The sequence below is a fragment of the Tympanuchus pallidicinctus genome, unplaced genomic scaffold (assembly GCF_026119805.1).
Source record: "Tympanuchus pallidicinctus isolate F22 unplaced genomic scaffold, pur_lepc_1.0 scaffold12, whole genome shotgun sequence".
NCBI lineage: Eukaryota > Metazoa > Chordata > Aves > Galliformes > Phasianidae > Tympanuchus > Tympanuchus pallidicinctus.
The window spans coordinates 9,775,307-9,800,093 of record NW_026294637.1 but is presented as its reverse complement, the minus strand read 5'-3'; the positions used below and the strand labels follow the sequence as shown (position 1 = coordinate 9,800,093).

Below are 24,787 nucleotides of genomic sequence, written 5' to 3'. Positions count from 1 at the left end.
CACATCATATAAATATATGTCCAGCAATGTTTTGAAGGCAGAAAGAATGAGCCAGATGGTTTCTATCACTCCCCACTCTGGTGCAGGAAGGAGTTAGGATGGTTTTCTTAGCAGCTTCTTACATTTTGTACCTTGAAAGGAATTATATACTGCTTGCTTGTGTTCTTGTGGACAATGTAATTGATGTAATTTAGATGTTTGTCTTAATCTGTTCCTACCCCAGGTAGCAGATCTGATTTGGAAATCCAACTGAAATGTATTCAGTTGGGTAGCACTGGCCCTGTATTTGACTTAAGTACTTAGAGTACAAAAAGAGGTATATGTATCCCAGAAGAGATTTCAGTGTTTATGAATTAAATTTTCTTAGCTGTGTGAAACAAAATTGTTCTGTCCAAAATTAAAATCAATTTAAATTACTCATCCCTATGCCAGCAGCTCTTCAGTATAAAATTAAGCTCTGGAATACTTCCTTATATGTTCACTTCCTGAATTTTACTGATTTTAAATAATTCAGTTACTAGCCACATCAGGAAACATTTTCACTATGAAAAAACTGCATTTCACTGTATATTTAAAATAATAATATAGTTTTCAGCCCTAAGAATGCCATTATGATCCTTCTGTGAGCATTTAAAAATGGATCTCAGTAATGTTTGCCAACAATGTAGAGTTATAAATAATTCTGAGAGAATAGGGGGGAATTTTTAGACTCTTTTTGTCCCCAGCATGCAGCTACGCTATTTGTTTCCCAAGCCCATGTCAGGGACCAGAAAAGCTGGCATAGAAATGGCTGGAGACACTAGATTATGCAGAACAAAACAGCCACTCCTCGTGAGTGAGGGGATACTGCATATGAAAAAGAGCAAGTTTTGGTTCAGATGTATTTCTGTCTCCTGTAACTGGACAAGCCCAGAGTGCCATGATACATTTTTGCCGTCTTTCCAACTGCCTGCACCCCCTTATCTGGGTGATAAGTTGTAACATTGCATGAAATGCACCTGGAAATGAAATTCTTCAGAGCACAAAACAAACAAGTAATCAATTTCTTATTAAAAAAAAAAAAAGGTGAATATGGATTATTCTTCTTAGAAAAACAGATGAAAAAGTCTCCCCGTGAAAAGACATGACTAATTTTACATCAGCTATGATTGCTAATTCTACACAGGAAAAGGGGAAGGAAATTTAACCTGCAGTGACACTGGGGGATATTTCCATGTAATAAAGCAGCTCTTTATTACATGAAAACATGAAACAGGATAGTGACAAGAAGAAGTTGATTTATTTATAGATTTTTGCATTATATAAGAATGTGAAGAGACAGGACGCTCTGGCCTAATGTGGAATTTTATAAGTTTTAGATTAGTAAAATAGCTGAAGGGACCAAAGCTCTGAATTTGAGAAGTTTGGTATCACTAAATGAACTCATTTAGCTGTGAAAAGGCTAATCAGCAGTTTCACACAGTTTTGCTAGTCTGAAGCAAGATCCTTAAAGTCTGCAAAACTAAAAGAGATTGCTCATTCTAGTGAAATTGCCACGGGAGATTTAAATACTAGAGATATCCTTGATATGACTGTGATTTGTTGTTCAGCACTAAACAATTAATTTTTACAGTACTTGGAAACACAATTATTTGTAAACAGGCATTCCATTATCCTTTTTTCCATTTTTAATATCAATAAATTGTTATGCTATAATAAAAGAGTGCTTGTTCAGATTGGGGATTAAGATTTGGATTTTATAGGACACTATTAACTTGAAAAGATATACTGTTTTTTTCACTGAACCATACATTTAGCTCCAAGGCAATTTTTATTGGAGGGAAATTTAGTTTCCAACAAAAAAGAGAAACAACAACATATTATATAAGATGCTGAGCAATAAACTATTTATATGCACAGTGGAGATTAGCAAAATTGAAGGGTTCTAAATAAGTTTAAAAAGAAAGTGAATGGCTGATTGGGACAGCAGGTTATTCCACTGCCGGTACTGCATACTGCTGTTCACAAGTCAGACCTTGCAATTGAGCACTAACATTCCCAAGAGATGTTTGTAGGAGAGGTGATATTAAGTCTAATAGCTTAGCTCAATTCTTATTATGCTGTCAGTCAGAATGAAGAAGGAAGCATTTGATTTGCAAATCTAACCCACCAACATTAGCAGAAAGTCAACATAAAAACAAAGCAAAACAATACAGCGCAAGGGAAAATATTTTCAGAAATCCTAAGCTATTTCTCTTCAGCAGTAATTCACTCACAATTCAGTTACTAAAATCCACACTACTCCACTGCAGTACTCAGTGGAGGTAAGATTTACTGAGTGCTGCAAAACAATGAGCACTGCTTCACATGTATCACTCACTTTGAAAAGTAACTAGAAAATGTATTTTGGCTTTTAATAATTCTTACTGCAGATCAAATACGATAAGTTTGTGGGTAAAAAGGCTAGATATTCAAACCAGACTTCTTGTGCAGTGACACCAGTGCTACTTATTCAGACAGCCAGATGATACCTTGGATGATGCACGTGAAACTCCAAATACTTTGCACAGTGCAGACTTAAGAGGAACTTAGCTTGCTCCTTCCTTTTCTGACATAATGGTAAACACTCACACGTCCAAGTACATATTTTGTAAGTAAAACAATAACATTTCTAAACAGTAATTTTAGGAATACTTCTCTGCCATTAATCGTGATCCTTTAAACAACTACGGTTGGAAATTACAGAGGAGGAAAGCAGGAGTTTTAAGTGCTTTGGGTATTTGCCCATGGTAACCAAATGTCTGAGACAACACTGAGGCAAGTAGCTTCAGCTGCTCCACTGAAAATCCTTGGCAGACTTGTACATTGTTTATGTGCAGGTCATTCTTATAGTCAAGTGCATATCTAGAATGCTTCTCGTAGTCTATGCATGCACAATAAATGCATGGATATGACACAAAGTCTCTAAACAAAAACTTTTTTAGTCTTTCATATTGGTCTCTGCCATAATAGCAAAATATGTTACATGTTTCTGCCATAAAATCCATATTTTGAGTATCACAGGGAGAAGCAAGTACATTGCAGTGAAAAAAAAGGGAAGCGATAGTGAATATACATACTGCTGAGACTTGTCTGGCACCTTGTTTTCTGTTACCATAAGTAATGGTTTATTCAAAACATATTAACAGACAGAAAATTCCTGAGAAGGGGGACAATCTAATCTCTGCTATGAAAACTATTACGATGTACACTTTCTGACCCATTTCTGCTTACAGAGCATATGATCATACATTCTACAAGTATCACCTGGTAAACACTTTCCCTCTCTTGCTAAACAGTATATAAAATAAGAAAGAAAATTTGACATTCTGTCAGTTATAATTTAACAATGGGGGGATGGTAGAAAAACAACTAAATATTACAATATCTCTTAAATCAATAACATTATTTGTTACCGTTAGATTTGAGAGAGAACAAGCACACACATTTGCCTACGTAAATACAACCTTTTAAAGGCATGAGTTTAAAAATAGTATTAGGAAAATAAAATAACTTAAGCACAATAATACTCCGCACATACACTCCTATGGGTTACCATTTTTTGAAGGCAATGACTGATAAAACTACCTAATTAAACTACTCATACGCTTTCAGAAATCCAGTACCGACAGATTTTTCTGCAAAAGCATTTCAAACGCAGTATGGCAGCTGATGAACGTATTTATCGTGCTGCCTCACTCAGTGCACGCAGGCACTGGTAACACTGAGAACGCCTTCTGAAATTCTGTGATTAACCTAGTGATTTGTGTTTTCTTGTTTTAGGAGGTACAAACAAACATTAAATCATTAAATCAGTAAAACCCAGATCAAAAGAACAAATTGCATTAACGACTGTCTTGTAAGCAGCGAGTGCTTTCTTCTTGGCCTTGAATCGTTTTTCGAAAAGTCACTTGGATTCATAAATATGTACTCCAAATTTAATTAGAAACACAAGTCAGACATATCTTAAAAGTTTCATTTTGTTTTTACTTATTCTCCATGCAAGTTTTTTCTACCTTCTGTTTCCCCATTTGAAATTTCATGTTTTATCTCAAGAGGGTCCTGACTAGGAAAGGATCCACAAGCACATTTGTCACAGTGTTTAGCTGTCAGTGCCAGCCTCCTTCCCTCAAAAATTCAGCAATAGAATGCTTTTTCAACTTCAGTACTCAGGTGTCAGTTAAGTACAGTAAATATATAAATTATACATAAATTATTTTAAAGCATTTAGAATATTTGTAAAAATAGTTTTAGATATATGGTTGGCTTTCTGAAAAAAACAGTAGAAATATAAAATAACAACTAACAACTGGACATTTTATTTTGCTTTTCTTTATTAAAAACCCTAATTTGCCTCTTCCCTTCTTTTGAGCATTTAGAAGACTACAGAAGTCTTCATAGCAGTAGGCAAAAACATCTGTACCTAGCAGAACACAAAAATACTGGGATGAAATTGCTGCTGGCCTTGCTGAAAAATCTACTGGATGTAAATACTTCTCTTTGTATTGATGCCTAGGGACATTCTGATACTAACAAATAACAGTAGTAGTGACCAGAAATACAATGGAACATTCAGAGGATACCCACAACATACAACACATTTGGGAAAAGAGTCAACTGATGGTAGACTGAATACAGCGTTCTATAAAAGCTCTTCTTAAACCTCCCACAATCTCACCACCCAACGCACTGGGGCAGCTCCCTAGCATGTGAAAAGATAACTCGCTGATTAGTTTTGTTCTCTGTTCTTTAGCAAAGAAACCCAAGGCGATTCAAAACACAACTATCAAATAACACCAGAAAGGAAAAAGAAAAATCTCACAGGAGAATGCTCAATTTTGTGCTAGTGATGTATTTGATGTAGCTAAATGCCAATTTCTCTACTTAAATTTCCAGCCCAAGGCACTGTCCTGTTCGCCAAGTGACGGCCATGAAATAAGTTCCCAGGTACACAAGTGTATGTGTAAAGCACTGAGCAATTGCCATTCTAGACCAGAACGCATTTGTCTCCAAAAACTGAACTATATTCCACACACTAAAACTGCTCTGTTAACTTACAGGGTTGCTTTCTCTCTTTATTGTTTTTCTACTGGATTTTATATCAACTGTCTGATATTTAATTTGCCTGGTTAAAAAGACTGCTGCCAGCATCCATAGTCATCATTTCTAAAGAGAAATCATAGCCTACCTCAGATGAGTGTCCTTTAGGTACACCAGGCAGATTTTCAGGTCTGCGGAATCTTCATTCACTCTGGCAACTTCGAGCTATATTTGATACACTGACCATACAACCATATTAAATTGTGTGGAATTTCATGCTGATTTAATAGATTTAATAGAAATTACAGTTGTTTTCAGTTTTACATGCCCATTTTCAGTTGGTTGGTTGTTTTGGTTTTTTTTTTCTCTTTCTGGCTCTAATTTGATTTCTTTCCCAGCTAATTTGTGGTATATTCAAGTCTTCTTTTAAACCTTTCCTAAATTTTTACATGGATTCTTCAGACAGAGCAACTGGAAAACATGGTTTACGTTTTCATTTTTAACTCAATCCTGTATAAGACTTGTTTGAAGTTTGACTTGGGAACTCACTATCATCATCTTCTTAATAATTTAAGCATGTCTTCAAGTAATTTTGAAATTATTAGAATTTTAAAACCGTACTCGGATGAAACAATTCTCAAAACCTGCATACAAGAATTTTCTCTTTCCTCCCCTGGCTTGGTGAATTTTTCTTTTTCGTGAACAGAGATTGAAAAGATTAGGACTTTTTACTTCAAAAGGAAGCCTCAAAGAATGGACTTGCTGAAATAAGACAATGAATGCTGTACCATCACATCGAGCAGGTTATCCTTAGCAGAATTTCTGACCGTCCATTTTAGTTCTTCATCATTTCTCTAAAGTATCAGGTGCTAAACTAACATTTGGGAACCTACAATGACAGACCACATGTAAGACAGCTCACTATTTTTTCTAGATATTGTGGTTTATATACACTTGAGGTGTAAAATTACCCACAAAAAAACAGCACAACATAGTAGGTTTTCTTCTACTACCATTTTTCTGCAGTTACTGAGATTTACCCACTTCTACTGACTCAGATAACAAGAACTGAGCACAAAAACTTAGCTTCACAGTGAAGGACCAATGAAACTAGCACGTTTTCTTTCATATAAACTCATGTCTTAAGTACTGTTAAAAATGGTTCATTAGAATGGCAAGGATTGCTTGACTGAGATTACCATCCACATAAAGCTAATAAAACTAATCTTTAGAGAGAACTGCTGTATTGTCGCTGATTTAAATAACATCAGTTACTCAAAATCAAAGACCTTCCCACATTTATAGAACAATGACATTTCTGAGTTACTTTCCAGTAAACCAAATGTTCTTCCTGGTTTGTCTTATCAAACACTTAATAGCGGTACTGAATTTCAAAGCAAAAAGGAGAAGAGAAAAAAAGGTGAATTTATAAAACAAGAAAGAAAGAAAACCTAAGAAGGCATCATAAAAAGATCTCATTCACAGACTTGGCTAAATGTAATAATGAAAACTGTATTATAAACTATAAACGTTAAGAACATAAGGATATCCATATCAACTGAAATGCTGATTTATTTTTGCTCAGCATCCTTTTTGCAAGAATCACCAGTTACAGATGATTACAGAACTGACAGAAGAAATAGGAAATATCTGTAGTTGACCAAAGTTCTGGTTGAACAGCTTTCTTAGCTCATGACAATTACTGGTAGACCAGGTTCCCATCCACAACAAAAAACCTTAGTATCCATTTGCCATCATGTAATTTCTCTTGTAGTAATGGAGTATCAGGAGCACACAGAAAAGACAGACCAATACAACTATAATGCCATGTACTGTAATCTTGATATCTTCATATCTTGATTTAATACAGATTCTGAATGGAAGTTAAGTAAGAAAGGACAACTAAAATGCATTTTCTCTATTTTATGGATGTTATTTTATTTTTTTGTATATCCTCAAGCAATTTCCTACTCTATTGCTATAATAGAGAAATTCATTTTTATCTTTATATACATTGTAAAATTATAATCTGAAGAGACAGTGATTTCATTATGCGTATCCCTATAACCTCAGAGTTTGTGTTTAAATCAAGTTGCATATTAAAAAAATAAACAAACAAAAGATTATTGGATGTTTTCACAGTGATATTACACTGCTTATAAGCATTATGATTCCTTTGATTATTTAATAGGTGTGGAGAGAAAAACAGCTCACCTTATGTCTTGTGTGCTCAGAAGCAACTTGTAAAGCAATTAAAAAAAGTAATGAAAACTCTGTCCATATTAAATTTAATATTACTGAAAAATCATTGCTCCTGGTCTGTGGAAGGCCTTTGATATTGAGCACTAAATTCAGTCACGTGACATAACTGTAGTGCTGGTTTGGATAAATTAATAAACCTTCAGCGTATGACTTCTCAACCTGATCAGCTTCTTTGCATGGTTTCTGTATAAAGGAAAACTTTTTGATTTCTTAAATGTCCACGACACTTTGCAGTGAACAGAACAAGTGAAATCCATACAAAAGATAATATGTAATGTCTTAATTTTCCAAAAGTTTACTAGAAATGTTTCCCTTCCCTACATGATATAACTGAAAATTTTGATTAATTGTAATAATGATTTCTGAAACAAGTAGATAAGTTACTGAGGCAAAGACTCGAGAAGGAAAGGAGGTTTACCATATGCTGTCATCTTGCTAAGCAATTTCAGTCATATGTCTTCAAACAGAATGAGAAGCTTAGTGATGGTTCAAGTTAAAAAGTATATGTGAAATGCTGCCTCGGAAACCTAAATCTAATTAATGCTTTGTTAGAAAAGGAAAATTTCTCTTTTGGGGACTGGTTAAGATACAACAGAATAGCAATGATCACGAACTAGGAACAGAAAAATGAGTACACGCACATTCTGTGATAGGCCACGACATTCTCTGAAGAGAATCATGAATGTACAAGCAGAGAATCATGAGTATACAAGCACTGTTCCCAGAGAACTCTCACTGGTTTCTTTTCTTCGTCTTGAACGTTGCCAGTAGTACAACAGTTTTAATGTGACATAATTATCGCATAATTATTGATGTCATATTCCTTCACTAAAATTTATGGAGAGATGCACAGAGAGAATACTTGAGAAACGTGCCATTCAGAGGCTTAAGAACATCTTTTGGTGTCTCATCACCTCTGAGTCAGGGTGTCCGATGTTATTTATGTGAAGCTAGCCCTAATTCTGGGGGACATAATTGCTTACAATTTTGAAATGCACACAATAATATAACTAACAGTATCAAATATGCATAATAATTTATGAATGCAAACTTGACTGTAATTATAAATCCATGGCTTTTTATGCACAAATTGTAACAAATACAAGGTAGAGCCTGTTAATGATCTCTGAGTACATCTATCACATAAACTGTTATTTCAAAGAATGTACAGAATTTTGATAATGTTTGTCATTCAGATTTCCTGTGCAAGAGGATTTTAAAATCTTTCTGCTTCCCTTATTTCTACCCTGAACTCATCAACCAGAAAAACTATTCTGAGTTTTATTTAGATGGCGTTAAGCATCCGAATTAAAGACATTTCTATTTGAACTGAATAGAAAAACAAATACCCAAAAATGAAATAAAGTAATTCCTACAGGTCAGTATGTCAATATCTACTTCATTAAAAAAAAAAAAAAAAAAAAAAAGCTAAAACAACATGAAAATTCTAATAATAATATTGCCTTAGGCAAAAGCTTTTGGCACTTCCTTCTTAAAAGCAATAGTATTTCTTACTCCTGTAACTTCAGCCAACAGCAGCTTACTCAAAGGAATCTCCATTCCTATTAGAATGACTTGTTTTACAAACTCATTCTGAATCTTTCCTTTTTTTCCAGTTCCACATAGATAGAAAATTCAAACATAAACTTCAAAAAAGAAAAAGCCCTCTCCTTAAGATAACGGCTAGCATAGGCAGAAGAACAAATGGATATAAACTGTCGCTGAAAAAATGCAGATTGCAAAATACTACAGAGTCTGTAGGCATTAAAATAAAACAAGCTCTGGAACAGCCTTTGGCGGAAACACTGGGGGCAAAGAAATAGCAACTCCAATTTAGTATTGGCAACGCTTATGAAAAGAGAATTATCTGATGCAATTCCCAGGCTAGCAGAGCACTGGACTTGATGACCCAGAGATCCCTTCCACTCTCATATTCTTTGTTTGGATAGATGCAGATGTTCATCTGTTTTTCAGCCTCGCTGTGGTTTCTCTCAAGTGAAATTTAAATGAAAGTTAATATAATTTTTGCAAGTTTCAGTCAGAATTGCCCTTTGTAAGAATTGTTAGGCCTGCAGCACAGTGAAACTTCTCAAAGAATTCTGAAAGCTTTACTTAAAGTTGGCTTACATTAAGAAGCATAACTGTTCAGAGAAATGAATGCCCAGCAGGGCACACACCAAGAGAAGAGGTAACTGATCTACGGATGGGGAAAACAGGAGTGAAAAATAGAAATAACAGGTCAGGATTGATAGAATGGTAATATGAAGGAAGGGAAGAAAGCAAGACAAAAAGAAAAGAAAGCAAAAAATATTAAGATATAGAGAAAGTATAGGGAAAGAAATATCAGCAGCATTCATACCTTCTTAAAAAATAGCTATTGACAAAAATATTATGTGAGGTAGCTGAAAAGACTCGATACAAATTTGAAAGGACAGGTTTTGTTCAAGAGGAAGGTCATTGTTCAGGTGACAAGCTCACACAGTTCTCCTCCCTCACTCAAATGGCTGTGAAGGATTCTTTTTCCTACACGTCACAATACAAACATACTGCATAAAGTTCTGTATGTGACCCAACATAGAGAAAAGCCTCTCAAACTCAGAAATGTAAATCTAAACCATTGCTTAAAACAATAGTAACATTTAAGCTTGAAAACAACCTGGCATTCCTTAATACCTTGCTTAACCTAAATATACTTTTATGTTGCAAGTAACTTAAATGTATCATAGTAACTATAGAAAGCTATTGCTAATACATATCAGCCAGATATGAAATGTTACAGAAATATATAGAAAAACACTACATTTTTTCTGATTTTGAACAAATAAGCTCTCTGTGCAATGTTTAATTATTTTCAAATACAGGTATCTTTGCCATTCCTATCAGTCATAAAAGCATGCAAAGGTCAGACAAATACTTTACCTTACATAGAACATCGTGGTCTGTTTCCTATCGCTTCCAAGTTGTAAGGTTTACACTTGTTCATTTGTGATACAGCTACACTTGTCTTGAAAATAAAGGCTTTAAATAAATTCTTTGAACCTTGATGACTACAGATGTACTTCTTCTAAATGAAACCCAGAGTCTGATACATTCTAAGATACACTGATTCTTTGAAAATACAAAAATTCTTTATGTTGGCATCTCAATTTCAGTAGATATTTAAAATGCATCATGCAAATTGTATGTGGCTGCGTGCAGACATGATCACATACAGAAAATTTTTAAAATCTAGCCCTTTCTTCACATGAATAAAGAGGATAAATATTTTTCCTAATAAATGCAGATACGGATTTTCAATAAGCACAGAATTATATTTGTTTAAGTAAATCATACAGGTTGACTGGAAAACAGGTATTCTGCATCAGTGTGATTTTCCCTCTGTACATTTGCAGGTATTCTAGAAATCCGAACAGTGGCAGTTGGAATAGTGGCAATCAAAGGAGTGGAAAGTGAATACTTTCTGGCAATGAACAAGTCAGGAAGACTCTATGGAAAGGTATGGAAGCTAAATTCTCCTCAATCTTGTAAGCAACCACCACGCCAACTTCTCCAACAAACGTCATCAACTATCTTATAAAAAATGTGTCACATTTTGTGTGAAATAGTTTGTCTGAACTAAAGTCCTAAAAAGTTAAAATGTACCCCACGTGTGTATGACTTTCATACTCACTTTGGAAATTCAGTTATTGGAGCTTGTGTACTTTTTTAAAACGTGAAACATTAACAGGGAATATATAAAGTTGAAGAATTCAATACTCAGGTTTCAGAAACATAATTTGTTATCACTGTTAATGATATTCTTTGATTATTACTAATATATCAATTTGTTTAATATTCATAGTATTAAAAATATGTAGCTTGCGTGATGAACCTTTTTCTCCCATCTCCCCCAGTCTAAGTATTCTCTGACTGCATTTAAAAAACACCTGTACTAATTTTACTCTAAATTATTTATTCTCAACAGAAAGTATGCAATGAGGATTGCAACTTCATAGAACTAATTGAAGAAAACCATTATAATACATATGCTTCTGCAAAATGGACACACAAAGGAAAAGAGATGTTTGTTACTTTGAACCACAAAGGTGTTCCCATGAAGGGTAAAAAAACAAAGAAAGAACACAGAGCATCCCACTTTCTTCCTCTGGCAATATCCTAATCATACATGATCTGTACAGAACTAGTTCCAGCAGGAAGATTATTTTTAAGAAGATTATTTGACAAGGTATCAAGAGAGGCTGGAATACTACTGAGAAACTGAACAAGCTGGACTTGCGCATTTATGTTTATTTTTAAGAGACTACGTGGAAAAGATTTGAAAATATACACAAAACCAGATTTCCTAACTAAAAGCTGTAAAAAATTCTAAAGAGTTGTACAATCATTATCTTAGTCATTTTAACTGGGTAGTTTCTTAAATTAATTTACCCTGAAGAATAAGTCATGACTTGATTATCTGATAATATTTAATTTAAATGAAAAAAACACACACACACACACAAAAAAAAACAGTAAACAATCTGCTTCTTAAATATGGCTGCTATAATAATAATAAGCAGATGATAATGTTGTGTAAAATATGTCAGACTTTAAGGCTGCTGGAACGAGTTGTCAGATTATCAAGTCAATAGTAAGTGTGGAGGCTGAGCAGTATTTTAAATACTTCCCCAAGAAGCCGCTATCCTATACATAAACTATATGATCAGAAAAATATATAATCTTGTAAATGTCTATTGTTGCATTCAGATAAAAGAGTTAGTTTGGAAAAAATAAGTTTACTCTACTACAAAAATGTTCCTATCTATTAATGAAACAAATACTTAATGCTGCTCTAAAAGATGTTTCAAAATAGTGTATGTAAAATAATAGGAATAAATAACGTACTTCATCTCACTTCTCACAAAGTAACAATTTATATAACGACGAAGCAAAAATTCAGACATATTAAGGTATTTTATGTAACATATCCTATCTTTTGTATAATTCCTGTTAGGGCATACAGCTTTTAATATTTTTTTTTTTCCCAACCTTATACATGCTTTTTCTGTTGTTACAGCATTAAACTTTATTTTAAGTTGTATTTGAACTTTATTGTTTTAAGTTATTTAAATGTTATTTATATAAAAAAAAAACTTATTAAGCTGCATCTGTTTCATATGCTTTTAATTCTAAAGGAATAACAAAATGGTCTGGCTGAGATGCAATGAATTTTTTTCTGTGACCAGACACAAAGTCTAGTACACAACCCTCTTGCCAACATACGTTGGACGACAGACAAAAACGACAGCCTGCAGCAAATCGCACAATGGACATCTCAAAGGAAACAATGCAAAAACATAAAAAATCTTTGCCACACGCTCAAGTTGATTTAATAGCAGCTCAGAGTTATACTAGGTAAAAGAAAGTTGCAGAATAAGTCCTCAGATGGTGGAAACGATCCTCAGAGAACAGTGTAAGAACCCGTATGTCTACTCTGAAAGACCAGCCGAGATCCAGGTGACGTGATGAAGAGACACATTACTTTTCTAGGTATCAAAGTGTTTCAGTAAGCCCTATATGGCTGAAAAGTTACTTCATCCTGTTCAGTTTGCCTACAAGTTTTCTCAGCATTGTGATCTGTGCTCAAAGATCACCCAAATTTAGCTAAAACAGCTGTTGCACAATCATTACCAACTTGGGATGGAGTCAAGTGGAGTTAATGGACTTAAGTGCTCTACTTTTCAGCACAGGTATCTAGACACAATCTTTTTTTTTTCTATATATTGAGACACCTTCCTTGTAACTGCACTCACACAGAACTGCCTGCAACAATTCTCTTTAAGAAATATATATATATCCTTTAACAACTATTTGCTTATTAAATACTATAATTTGGAAGTTACTGATGGAGTTTGACTTAGTATTATCACAAGTTGAAGCGTAGATGTGAACCAGACCATGCAGAAAATTTGTCAATACAACTACATGGGTAAACATTCACTGTGCTTCTGCTGCATGATCTATTGCTTGTTCAGGGAAAACAACAGACTGTACTATCAAGGAATACTTCTTGCTGGAAACTGTCTGCACTTCTCTGTGAATATATTAACACTGAAATAAAGCTCCTATTCACAATTAACATTAATATACTAGCACAAGTTTCTAGATACAAATTAGCTTAGTTGAAGCTTTGAAATAAAAATGGAAAAAGCAAAATCTCCCAAAGATTGTGTTTTAAAGCTCAGCTGAAGTTTAAACTTGTGTGCAAGTATGTATGTTCATATGCAAATATATGCAAAATAGTGCTTAAATTAGATACATATCGGTTCTTCTAAAGATCTTCTGATTATGTTGTTCAAGAATATAAGCATACAGTCAAGCAATTCTTGAGTCCCTAAGGTAATTTCCACGTACTGCTCTACGTTTCATACAATGGATTATTACACTACCATCCTCATTAGGTCAACCACAGCTGGTTTGCATTTTACTGTTATATCTGACATATAGCTACAGGTGAATGGTTCAGCCCAAGCTCAAATCCCTGCAGTAGCACAGTCATGCAGCCTAGCATGTTGCAGTACCTTCCTTATGCTGACCTAGCAGTGGAGGTACTGTAATAGAGAAAAAAAAAAAATCAGATTTTTCCCTTTTTTTCATGTTCCTTTCAATAATTTTCTGGCACTCTAACAAACAGTCTTAAAGGCTAAAACACATCCTAGTTTGTTCTATTCCAGTACAAAGTGGAAAAGATTAACAGAAAACAAGATGAGATCCATCCAGTGTATCAAACTTGAGAATACCTTTAATTTAGAACTGTCTTCTAAGCAGAAATCCAGAAACATTTGAACAGTCTTACATAAAATAGAGCTGTAGAATTTGATTAGAAAAATCTGTAAACCAAACTGACTGCAAATTGATGGATTTGCAAATCAGTCATATAGCAATTAAAAGCCAACAAGTGTTAAAGCCTGAACTCTGTAAATAACTTCACAATACCTGGTTGAGGAAAGCAAGCTTGTAAATCTCAAGCATTCCAGATAATTCTAAACCTGCTTACACTCCAGATGTAAAAAATAGGTCTTCTCCAACTCTGTTTAGAAGGCAGATGCTAGTTTACCAAAATAGGCTTCTTTCATTATGAAATGCTTTTACTAAGAGTCCTGGCACTTGAGAAGACTGACTCGTAATATAGAAGAGAAAAAAAGGAATTAAACTCAGAGAAAATTCCTTCCTGATGAGAATGAAGTATAATGCATATACTTGGCACAAAGTTTACAATGTTTTCAAACTGAAATGAAATCACAAAATGACAGAATGGTCGAGGTTGGAAGGCATCCCTGGTCCAAAACCCCTTACTCAGCAGGGCCACCTAAAGCAGGCTGCTCAAAGCCATGTCCACGCAGCTTTGGAGGATCTCCAAAGAGGGATACTCCAAGGAGAGTTCCATTGCTCAGTCACCAGAGCAGTAAAGGTTTCTTGATGTTAAGATGGAAGATATGCTTCAGTTTGCACATCCTGTCCTGGCACTGGGCACTACTGAAGAGATTAGCACCAGCTTCTTAGCATCCTCCTTTCAGGTTTGTACAAATATGGATAGGATGCCTTCCAACTTTCTACTTCTCCAGGCTGAAGGGTCTCAGTTCTCTCACAATTTATTATTACCCTGGACAGCATCAGTTTTGATAGACATAAAGCAAGTCATCAGCTAGTGACTGCTGAATTATCATGATTAATGTACTGGCCTTTGAAATTTGGTTCTGCTATAAATTTCACACGTAACTTTAAGAAAGCCATAGTCAAAGTCCTACTCCCTATGTAAGTAAAAGAGGTACAAGCCTGACGCATGCTGCTAATACATTAAACATATTTCCATGCTATTTTTAAATCACCATAATAATTTTAGCAGGGCACAAGTCAGCAGGGGGGATATTGCTGAATTTATGCCTAAATTCACAGTGATTTCAATCAACAACATGGGACACCATGTTGGCATGGTTAGATTGCTGTCTGTGTTTAAGCTAGCTAATGAAATTAGCTTGTTTATGTCTAACTGAGTTGCTGTAATATTACTGCATAGCACAGCAACATTACATGAGACCTCCAGATGAAATTGAACATGTGGAAACCATGGATGCTCAATTCTTGTGTAAGATACAACACACTGACAGCTAACTTGCCTACACACCCTTTTCCTATTGATTTTATGGGACATTACACATCAAAAAGGATCTGGGCCAGTAACAAGCATCTCAGTGTTCATAAATGAGAACAAGAGACTATTCAACAAAACTGAGAGTGCCCTGAGAGCCTAAAGGACTGTGGTAGAGCACAGAATAGGATAATAATAGGAAAACTAAAATAGAAAGGCTTCTCCTTTTATTATATTTTCATAGGAAAAAATAAGTCATTCTATCTTCTTTTGCAAAGAAGCATTAGGACCACAATAGCTTTAGTGACTTCAAAAAAGTACTGTCATTGAAACAAACTCAGGCCAGAAGTGTTACTATAACCAACAACTGAGGTGATTTATTGAACCTGCTCTGCAAATAACCACTTTCTACTGAGTTTCATACACTTATTTTTCATGTACTAGCAAAATACTGTAATGACTGAACTTCAAAAGGCAAAGGAAACATGATTATACCAGAAGGAAACCATTGGAATTTATAAAAATCATGCAAATGTTTTCCACTGGCTTTTGGTTTTGTAAAAACATATTATATTTTAAACCCACATGTTCCTCTGACGATTGTCTTCAACAACATAATACACTCTGTTTCTAAAACCTGTACTGCAAACAGAACAACAAACAAAAAATGGATTTTATAAGCAAGAATTTCCTTCCAAGACCGTAACACAAAGACACTGACTTTCAATTTAAAAGAAACAGTGGTTCTTTTTTTTTCCCCCTTCAGTTATACTTGAAAAGAACTACTAAGGAAAAAAAGGAAAATTATTCAGAAAGCTAACAGGCAGTATATAATGACAGTGAACCAGTTCATTTTACTAAGCCACAGAGGTGTGTAGCCAATCCACACACAGATTCTGCAAAGAATTCATTGGTAGAGAACAAATCCTTCAGTGAGCTCTCAAGAGCAACTCTTGAGAGAAAAAAACTCTTCAAGCTACGGCAGGGGAGATTCAGGCTGGACATTAGGAAATATTACTTTTCAGAAAGGGTGGTCAGGCACTGGAATGGATGCCCAGGGAGGTGGTGGAGTCACCGAGCCTGGGGGTGTTCAAGGAAAGGCTGGATGTTGTGTTGAGGGACATGGTTTAGTGGGAGCTATTGGGAATAGGTGAACGGTTGGACTGGGTGATCTTTTAGGTCTTTTCCAACCTTGGTGATTCTATGATTCTATGATTCCTTGTTGCTCACAGTGCATTGCACCCATAAAAATTCACACAGTTGTCTTACATCTACATTACAAGAGCAAGTTTGTGGGGAAATGATGGCACATGCTAGAAGACTTCCTTGCCTCTGATACTTCTGTAATATTTCACTAATTTGGGATTCCCTGAGTACATCATGCTCCAAACATTCTCTCCTTAACATTAATAAGTATGAGAGAAGCCTCTATCTTTTCCTAAGCATTTAACATAACTGTTGGGAAAATCTGTCAGAGTAGTATCACCGAAATCGGCAGAGGCTGGGGATCTGCACACAGACATCTTACCCCATTCAGGTTGATTCCATCACTAAAGAATTTCTGAATTTTTTCTTCAGCTTATCTTTAAGACTGGCAAATCTATGAGTTTTCACACAGACATTTTCCTCTGAATTGTTTTACAACAAAAATCAAGTTTTTTTTACCTTGATCGTGGTGGAGTGACCTAAATGCACAAAAGCACATAATCACATGAGCACATGAAAAAAAATGATAGGAAAAAAAAAAGGCAAATATTGGAAAAGCTTTGGGGGCAGAAGGAAGACTAAGAGTAGCAAGAAAAGACTGGCAGAATAAAGGAGGAAGGAAAACAGAAACTTTAGGCATGGGAGAAATGATAGAATATAGAATAATCACAGAAACACCAAGGTTGGAAAAGGCCTACAAGATCATCCAGTCCAACCATCCACCTATCGCCAATAGTTCTCACTAAACCATATCCCATAATCACCATAGTCTGGCTAACGTGAAGAAACAAAACATTCAGAACGGGAACAAGTGAGAAGCAGCATCAGCACCAGAACTGTGAAGGAAGATGTTAATATAGCAGCAATGAGAAAGGAGAGCCATCTACCACCATAGAATAATACAGCCAAATATCTGATTCACCGGGACAGGGAAGAAAAAGAGGTAGAAAACAGAATGCTATAAAGAATGAAAATGAGAACTCTGTGCTAGAGAAAGCAGTAGCAAAAGAATAGCTGTTAACAGGATTAGAGGAAATGACCAATCAATTAATTTTTAATTGATATGACATTTTGATTCTGTGCAAAATTAAAGTGAAAATATTACTAATAATTTATGTTGACAATTAGATTTTGCAACATACTGTAAGTTGCAATACAATATGCATAAACGTGCACTGTGAGTTTAAATATATTTACAAGACTTACGAGCTGCTGTGGATCTGGCAGATTCACTCGTGGGCACATCAGCAGTAGCACCTTTACTGTCACGATTGACAGTGGTATCCTTGCAGCTTTCAAGACACTATTTATTCCATGCATATTTCCTTGGTTTTAGACCTGAAAAAAAATAAAATAAAATTTAGAAAAATACTGATGTTACTTTGAAATGCGCCCTGTGATTTATCCCAATTTAAATTAAAATTACTTTTTTTCTCGTATCCAGTGTAAACAGCATTATGCTTATGGTCAACCTTAAGCTAAGGAGCAAAGCCCAGTAACTGAAATAACTATATTCATATATTTAAATTCAACCAGTGTCTTCACAGAGATTTTTTTCTATCTCCCTTCTACTACTGCTTGATTTTCTACACGGATAAATATCCTTATTTTGTGGTTCTTCCAATTCAGTAATTTAATACATTTGCATATTTTTTGTGAGGTTGTGAATTATTCTGGCAGCAATACATAATTTACTTTAGCCAGTGGCTTTCAGTATTCATTCCAGTAGAATTCTGCACAGCTCCCACACTATAAATTTCATGCAGATACAGAATCTCTGCCATAGCAGCAATATCCTTGTTTCTCAGGATTTTTTTTTCAGTCTGACTAGATTTCAGTTAATTCTATCCATTATCTATTTCACATTACAGATTTTACTGCGGGTTTATGCTGCTCTTTCAAGTCAAAGGCCCACTTGAGGTTTGGTACATATAACCTTGAAATATGTAAACCTTCTCCAAATTAGATTTTTTCAGGGTATTTTTATTTCTATACATAATTTTCTCAGTCTGTAACTAAAAAGAAAATTCTGCTCAAGAAACACTGACTGATATAGAGAAAGGTTTTGAGAAAATATTTTTGTATTTTGTGCCTACTTCAAAAACACATTTCTATTGCATTTGTCAATCAGCTTCAACATACAAGATAATGAATTCCACATTGCCATGAAATCTAAATAAACGAGAACTAAAGATAGAAATCTGCTCTAAATCTAAGTTTTGAAATGGATATTAAATAACGCGCATGATCTAAGAATCATCAACACTGTTAAGACATGGTGATATGTAATGGTAATGCCATTTCCAAAGGAAACTTCTAGGACAGGTACAGACAAGAATCCTGTAAGCATATTTATACCTTTCTTCTGGTTTGGGGTTTTTAATAGACAAGTAACTTCAAGGCCAGCTACAAACAGTGGGGAAGACCTCCCAGTCTCCTGTTTAACTACAAAGCAACCTATGCTTACCATGTTCAGCAGCTTTCTCAGTAATTAATACAGTTTTTCTTGTACATTATTTGAATTATATGACTTCTACCCTGACTGCATTTATGTGCTTACTGTAGATTCTTAACAATATAGAAGTAAAAACTTCCATACTGTATCACAAAGAAAGCACTGAAATCATCAGCATTCATCAGTTCAATTATATCTCCAGGTATGATTACATCCTCGCTGGCTAATTTATAACATTTCAATATTTTTATAGCTACAAGAGCTATGCCAGAACAGAGTCAACTGCTGTAGAGCAATAATAGGACTGGATCAGAGCATATATATAACCTTCAAAATACTATACTTTCTTTTCAGCATTACCCTGATAACCCCCAGCTCTAAAGAGATTATCACTTGGACTCTGAGACACACAAGCTTTGCAACACTTGGCAACATCAGAGCTCTCACCACACTCATACTTCTAACGCAACATTCATATGGGGATTTTGCCCCAGAAATAGCTTAATTTAATGGGGAAAGATATTTAATTCTCAATCTGATACAGAAATAGTTGCAAAACTGTAGCTAAATTGTATTACAATAGAAAGATAGAAAGGTAATCTGGTTGTCTGAAATGTCTCATATTCACAGCAAGACTTCATCATTATTAAACACTGGAAGGTCATGCCCAGCTAATCTCACTGCTCAAGTAAATAATTAGAATGCAGAATGCTTCCACAGTATCAGCTGACAACAGAATACTCAACTAGATTGCCAAGGCATTGATACAGCACAAGTTAGCAATCAAAGTATGTTGCAGACATGCTTTGATACATTTTTGGCAAAAGCATTTCGAAAGGTCAAATCCAGTTTTATTTTTTGACTGAAAAAAGAGAAATAATGCCAGAGATAGACAGCTTCCTTTCCAGAGTATTGTTTTACAGTGTTTAATCATATTTATTTGCCAACAATCAGAATAAAGATGTTGGTATCATCATCGTTATTACTAGATCAGAGCACAGAATGCCAGCTTTGACTATAGCATTTCCAGTACAGATTTTTTTTATATATTTATGTATCTTACTATTATGGGGGGAAAAAGAAAGCAGTAGATTCTCACTGAAATGCACATCTGGTGGTCTAGACAAAAACAAAAAAACAGTACCTGATATCCATTGAAAAATTAAGTCTACCAATCCGTCCATAAAATCACCATCAAATCTTCTAAGGAATTCAGGAGACGCTTCACAGAAAGTGATGTAAAGTATTTGTGACAAACAATCAGGATACACCCGCCAACACAACAATAACACAGTATCTACCAAAGCTACCAAAAGAGCTTTCATACTACAATATCCTTAGCTAATGTAAAAACACTCAAGTGAAGTGCAGTAATTGCAAAGTCATTCTTCTAAAAAAAGAATAGTGCTCCCTTCTATTACTTGTGTGAAACATTAAGAAGCTGTACCAACAAGTGAATGCACTTCTCTATAATGTGCTTAGCCAATATCAAAGTTCCCAGTGAAGATGGAATTGGAGGGCAGTGATTCAAACAAATTACATACTTTGAACAAGACACTCAGGCCTACAATTAGGATAAAGTATTCTTTAATGATATTGAGCTGATCACGGTGGCTAATTAAAAACAAGAAATTTACAAATTTCTCATCTGTTAACATTGCTTTCCTATTCACACATTATATGAGCCAAAAAATCAACTTCATGACAAAGAAGTGATAATTTCTAGATTCCCTCAATATTTCTGACTGCCCTCTCTCTTCTACATACATGCAGCTCCCTTGTGCAGCCAAACACTGTCAACCTGGATATGTGTAAATTTGCTTATGTGACATGTTAATACTTTTATAAGCCAAAATACAGCATCTTTCTGTATACCAATGGAATTACTAAATGTTTATTTGCCTGAAAAAAAAGAAAAAAAAACAACCATCTTTACTATCCCTGGGAACAAGATGAAAAAGCGCCACAAAGCTTTCTTAATTCTGTCAAACTGTGGTGCTGATCTTTCTGATTGGGCTTCAAAGGGTGAAACATGAACCCAAGAAGGCATCAGCATAAATTCATATACTGTTGTGAGCCAATATACTGATGCATGAGATTATTAGAGCTCATCCTTATGTATCCTGTTAGGGGCGGTGCTGACAATACAAAGAAACAATACTGAAATATATTCTTAAAATAATTCCACCTCTTACTCTAATATTTTCTTCTAACTGTATTGATAGACTTTTTAAAGTATACTGCAGTAGTTACTGATTCAGAATCATACTTAAGAATGTCTATTTGAAGCATATGTGGTGCACCAGCCAATAATTAAGATGGAATCTAAGTGCTGTACTGAATGGAAGCCATTGTATATAACCAGAGTCTCCAACCATTTGAATATTTTTCTTCTCTTCTTAATAAAGAACACAGTGATCACCTGAGGTAATAGAATATATACATTTTTAATCTATAATCTTAACCTAAATACTGCAAAATCATACCTTATGCAAGTCCTAGCATCAGTACACAAAGTAAGCAAAGTAAAACAAACAACTCTGATCTAAATGCTTATTGTAGGCACCGTGGTATAAACCTGCTAACTAAATTAGCTGTTTGTGTGTTCAACTACAGCTGCTTAAAGTTGTACATCAGTTAGTCGTGGGCCTGTAATTGACATACTGGGCTTTGTCTACAACCAACTTGAAGAATCTATAGCTTATTTCTTTGATAACAGACCAGGAATGCCTCAAGTTCATTTATACCTTACACTTTTGGAGGAACAGGCACAGAAAAAAAATCCTGAAATGTTGCAATAGATAATTTTGAGAGAAACAAGTTTCTCCAGACTTCAAGAACTTCCTTCTGTCAAAGCAACAATGAAATATTTATTGCGCTGAGTGCTGCAATTCTAAAATCTTAAAACCACAGAACAAACTGAAACTAGGCAAGGATAGGAAGTGCAAGGATTTTCATTTGGAACTCAATCCAGAAGAAAATGGGAGCCTTCTTTCAGACTGAGGAAATACTGAAGTAAAAAAAGCTTGCAGGGAAATGTCCAGCTTCTACTGAGAACAAAAGCAGATTCTTTGGGCACCTCACCGTTAGGTCATCATAAATGATGGGGACACATCTGCATTTGCTGGTTCCCAACAACTCTCTCAGCTCTTCAATGTTTTTTCGTTTTATTCTCTTTGAGATTTTTTTTAGTTAATTTTCACTAAACTTACCACAAAATATTTAAATATACAGAGTTAAAACCACAAAAACTAAGTTACACAAAATTAATAAGGCAGCAAATCACACTGCGTTTAAATTTTAACATAATTAAAAAAATGCGAGAGCACAAATACTGTAACTAATCCTAGCAACAAAGCAGATACAGGCACAGATAAACTTCCATTGACATTTGGACACAAGCACTGACTCAAAGTTGTTCCAGAACCAGTGCAGAAGTGCTAAAAGGATTTTGATATCACTTGTAACTTGGCTATCTGGGTACGTTTGCATATATTTAAGCAAAAATAGCCAAAGTTTTTAAACCCGTCAAAATCTACCAACACTTGCTGAACATTTATGGAGACCCAACAGTGGATGTGAGCGCAGCGAGGCAGTGAGTGGTGCACCTGAGCAGTGGTGGCAATGACACTGGTTCACCTCCACAAATGGACTTTCCCAAGGAAAATGTTATCCTGGGTCAACTAACAGCTTACAGGAACAGAGATCACCATCTAAGGCTGATCACAAAGACAGCAGAGACAAAGCTCTAAATTATCCCTATCTTTTCAACCATGGATTAAAGTACCAGCCACACAAGAAAAGACTATGCCTTTTCATTTGTCCACTAATAAAGTAACCAAAGAATTTGAAGACACTGCTAATTCCCACTGAAATAAGTAGAATATTAGAATAGAAAGGTTACAATTACAATAATACTTCAAACCATCAACTGCAATTTTCCTGGCTCATTTAGTTCCAGATGCAGGTGTGAAAGCTGTAACTTCAGACAGAATAAGGATCCCTCATCAGTAGCAAAAGATGAGTGCACACATACTGAAGGAATTAGCATAACATCAAATAAATCTTTCTTTGCCTAATGAAAAAGACCCATTAATTAACAGGACATCAAGAAGCTCCTGAACACTGTCTTCATTTTTCTTCTGTGGTCATATGAAAGAAATAAGGAATACCTTCATTTTTATGTCTCCAGGTGAGACATGAGCATACTGTAGCTGCATGTGCTGTGAGGCCCTGTTTATATGCTAATGCAAGATTTCATAGCCACGAGGTTCATGCCCACCAGCTACAGAGTATGAGCATATGATCACACACAAGAAATTCATCTGGAATTCATTTGCATAATAGCATCCAAGTGTTTTACATACTTGCTGCAAATTCATACGTAAACAAGATTATAATTCCTGCAGTAATTAGACTGAGGTGTTACAGGCAATCATCTCTCTTCGTCCTCAATGTTCAACCATTCCCTGAGTGCTATGAGATACGAGGAGTCAATGATACGGTAAAAAAACAAAAACCCCATGCAATTCAACATGATATGTAACACACATGCCAAGGAGTCTGTAAAAAAAATTACATGTTCTATATTGTAACTCTGGGCTTACTTGGTTTTTGAAATTCTTTTTAAGTTCAATGTGAATGTTACATTATTTGTTTCACTATCTTAATTACTGGCCAACTGCAGGACACAGGACAGGGCAGCTAGAAGAATTCTTCAACAATAATGAGTTAAAATCAAACAGCTCCTAGATCTGACAGTTTTGTAACTTCAATCAATGCTAATAGTGATACTAAAACTGTACGAAAGTACAGTACTGTACAAAGATGAATGAGTCAACGTATTTTGCAATACTCTTTATTGGCAGCCTGTGATCAGGATATTGAAGCAAAGAATACATACTTACATCATTCTTTTATAGCTAAGTCTTAAAGTTTTGAAGCTCCCAAATGTCTTCATAATTCTAAAAGTTGTTTTTTGAAACCAGGGTAACTACAGCTCTAAAAAGAAAAGAAAAATCTTCAGTAACTAAAGCTGATAATTACATTCCTGATGTGATGCTGCACTGAGAAAACAGCGTTTCAAACTCACAAACAGTTTTTTTCTAAATTAAAAAACCTGCAAAGGATTCTTCAACAGAGCTGGTGACTCTATTTTATAAAAATACTTTCTTTGGTAGTTGTTTTCTTTTTTTACCATAAGACTGTCAAAGTACATGAAATGATCACTTCAATCTTCGACACGCTTTGTTTCTTGCAAGATTTCTCAAAAAAATATTTTCTGTTAGAAAGAATGACTAAACCCATCTCAATTTTTCTTACTTGCTGGGCTTTTTGCTTCTTTTAACCTATACATATTATTTTTTTCAACTTGAGATGATACTGTTTCTTGGCCATTTTGGATATACTTGGCATATTTGCTCCTGTATCAGTTTCCAGTCAAGCATAAACTTCTGTCTGGCCATACAGCCCATACAGTGACTTTCAACATTACATTATGTGCAAGAGTCTACCTAGTGAGTAGCACTGCTTTGAAATGAGCCGACTGAACTATTTAAGGTATTTTCTTTAGCCTACAGTGTCCAATGCAGAATGTACATTGTCTGTATTACCACCATAGTTACTTGGTGTCTTACCAACTGATACCAATATTACAAGAGCGTAGGCTAAATCAAGGC

At 35.0% G+C, this 24,787-nt stretch overlaps 1 protein-coding gene across 2 annotated transcripts in view; it reads left to right on the top strand.

The window, feature by feature from the left end:
• FGF7 (fibroblast growth factor 7) overlaps positions 1–11,876 on the top strand; it is a 28,354-nt gene extending 16,478 nt beyond the window's left edge. For both annotated transcript variants that reach the window (XM_052672447.1, XM_052672446.1), the window contains exons 3-4: positions 10,713–10,816; positions 11,285–11,876. In XM_052672447.1, coding sequence (XP_052528407.1) covers positions 10,713–10,816; positions 11,285–11,479 — 299 coding nt within the window. In that variant the 3' untranslated portion in view covers positions 11,480–11,876. The remainder of the gene's footprint in view (positions 1–10,712; positions 10,817–11,284) is intronic.
• The last annotated feature ends 12,911 nt before the right edge of the window (positions 11,877–24,787 follow it).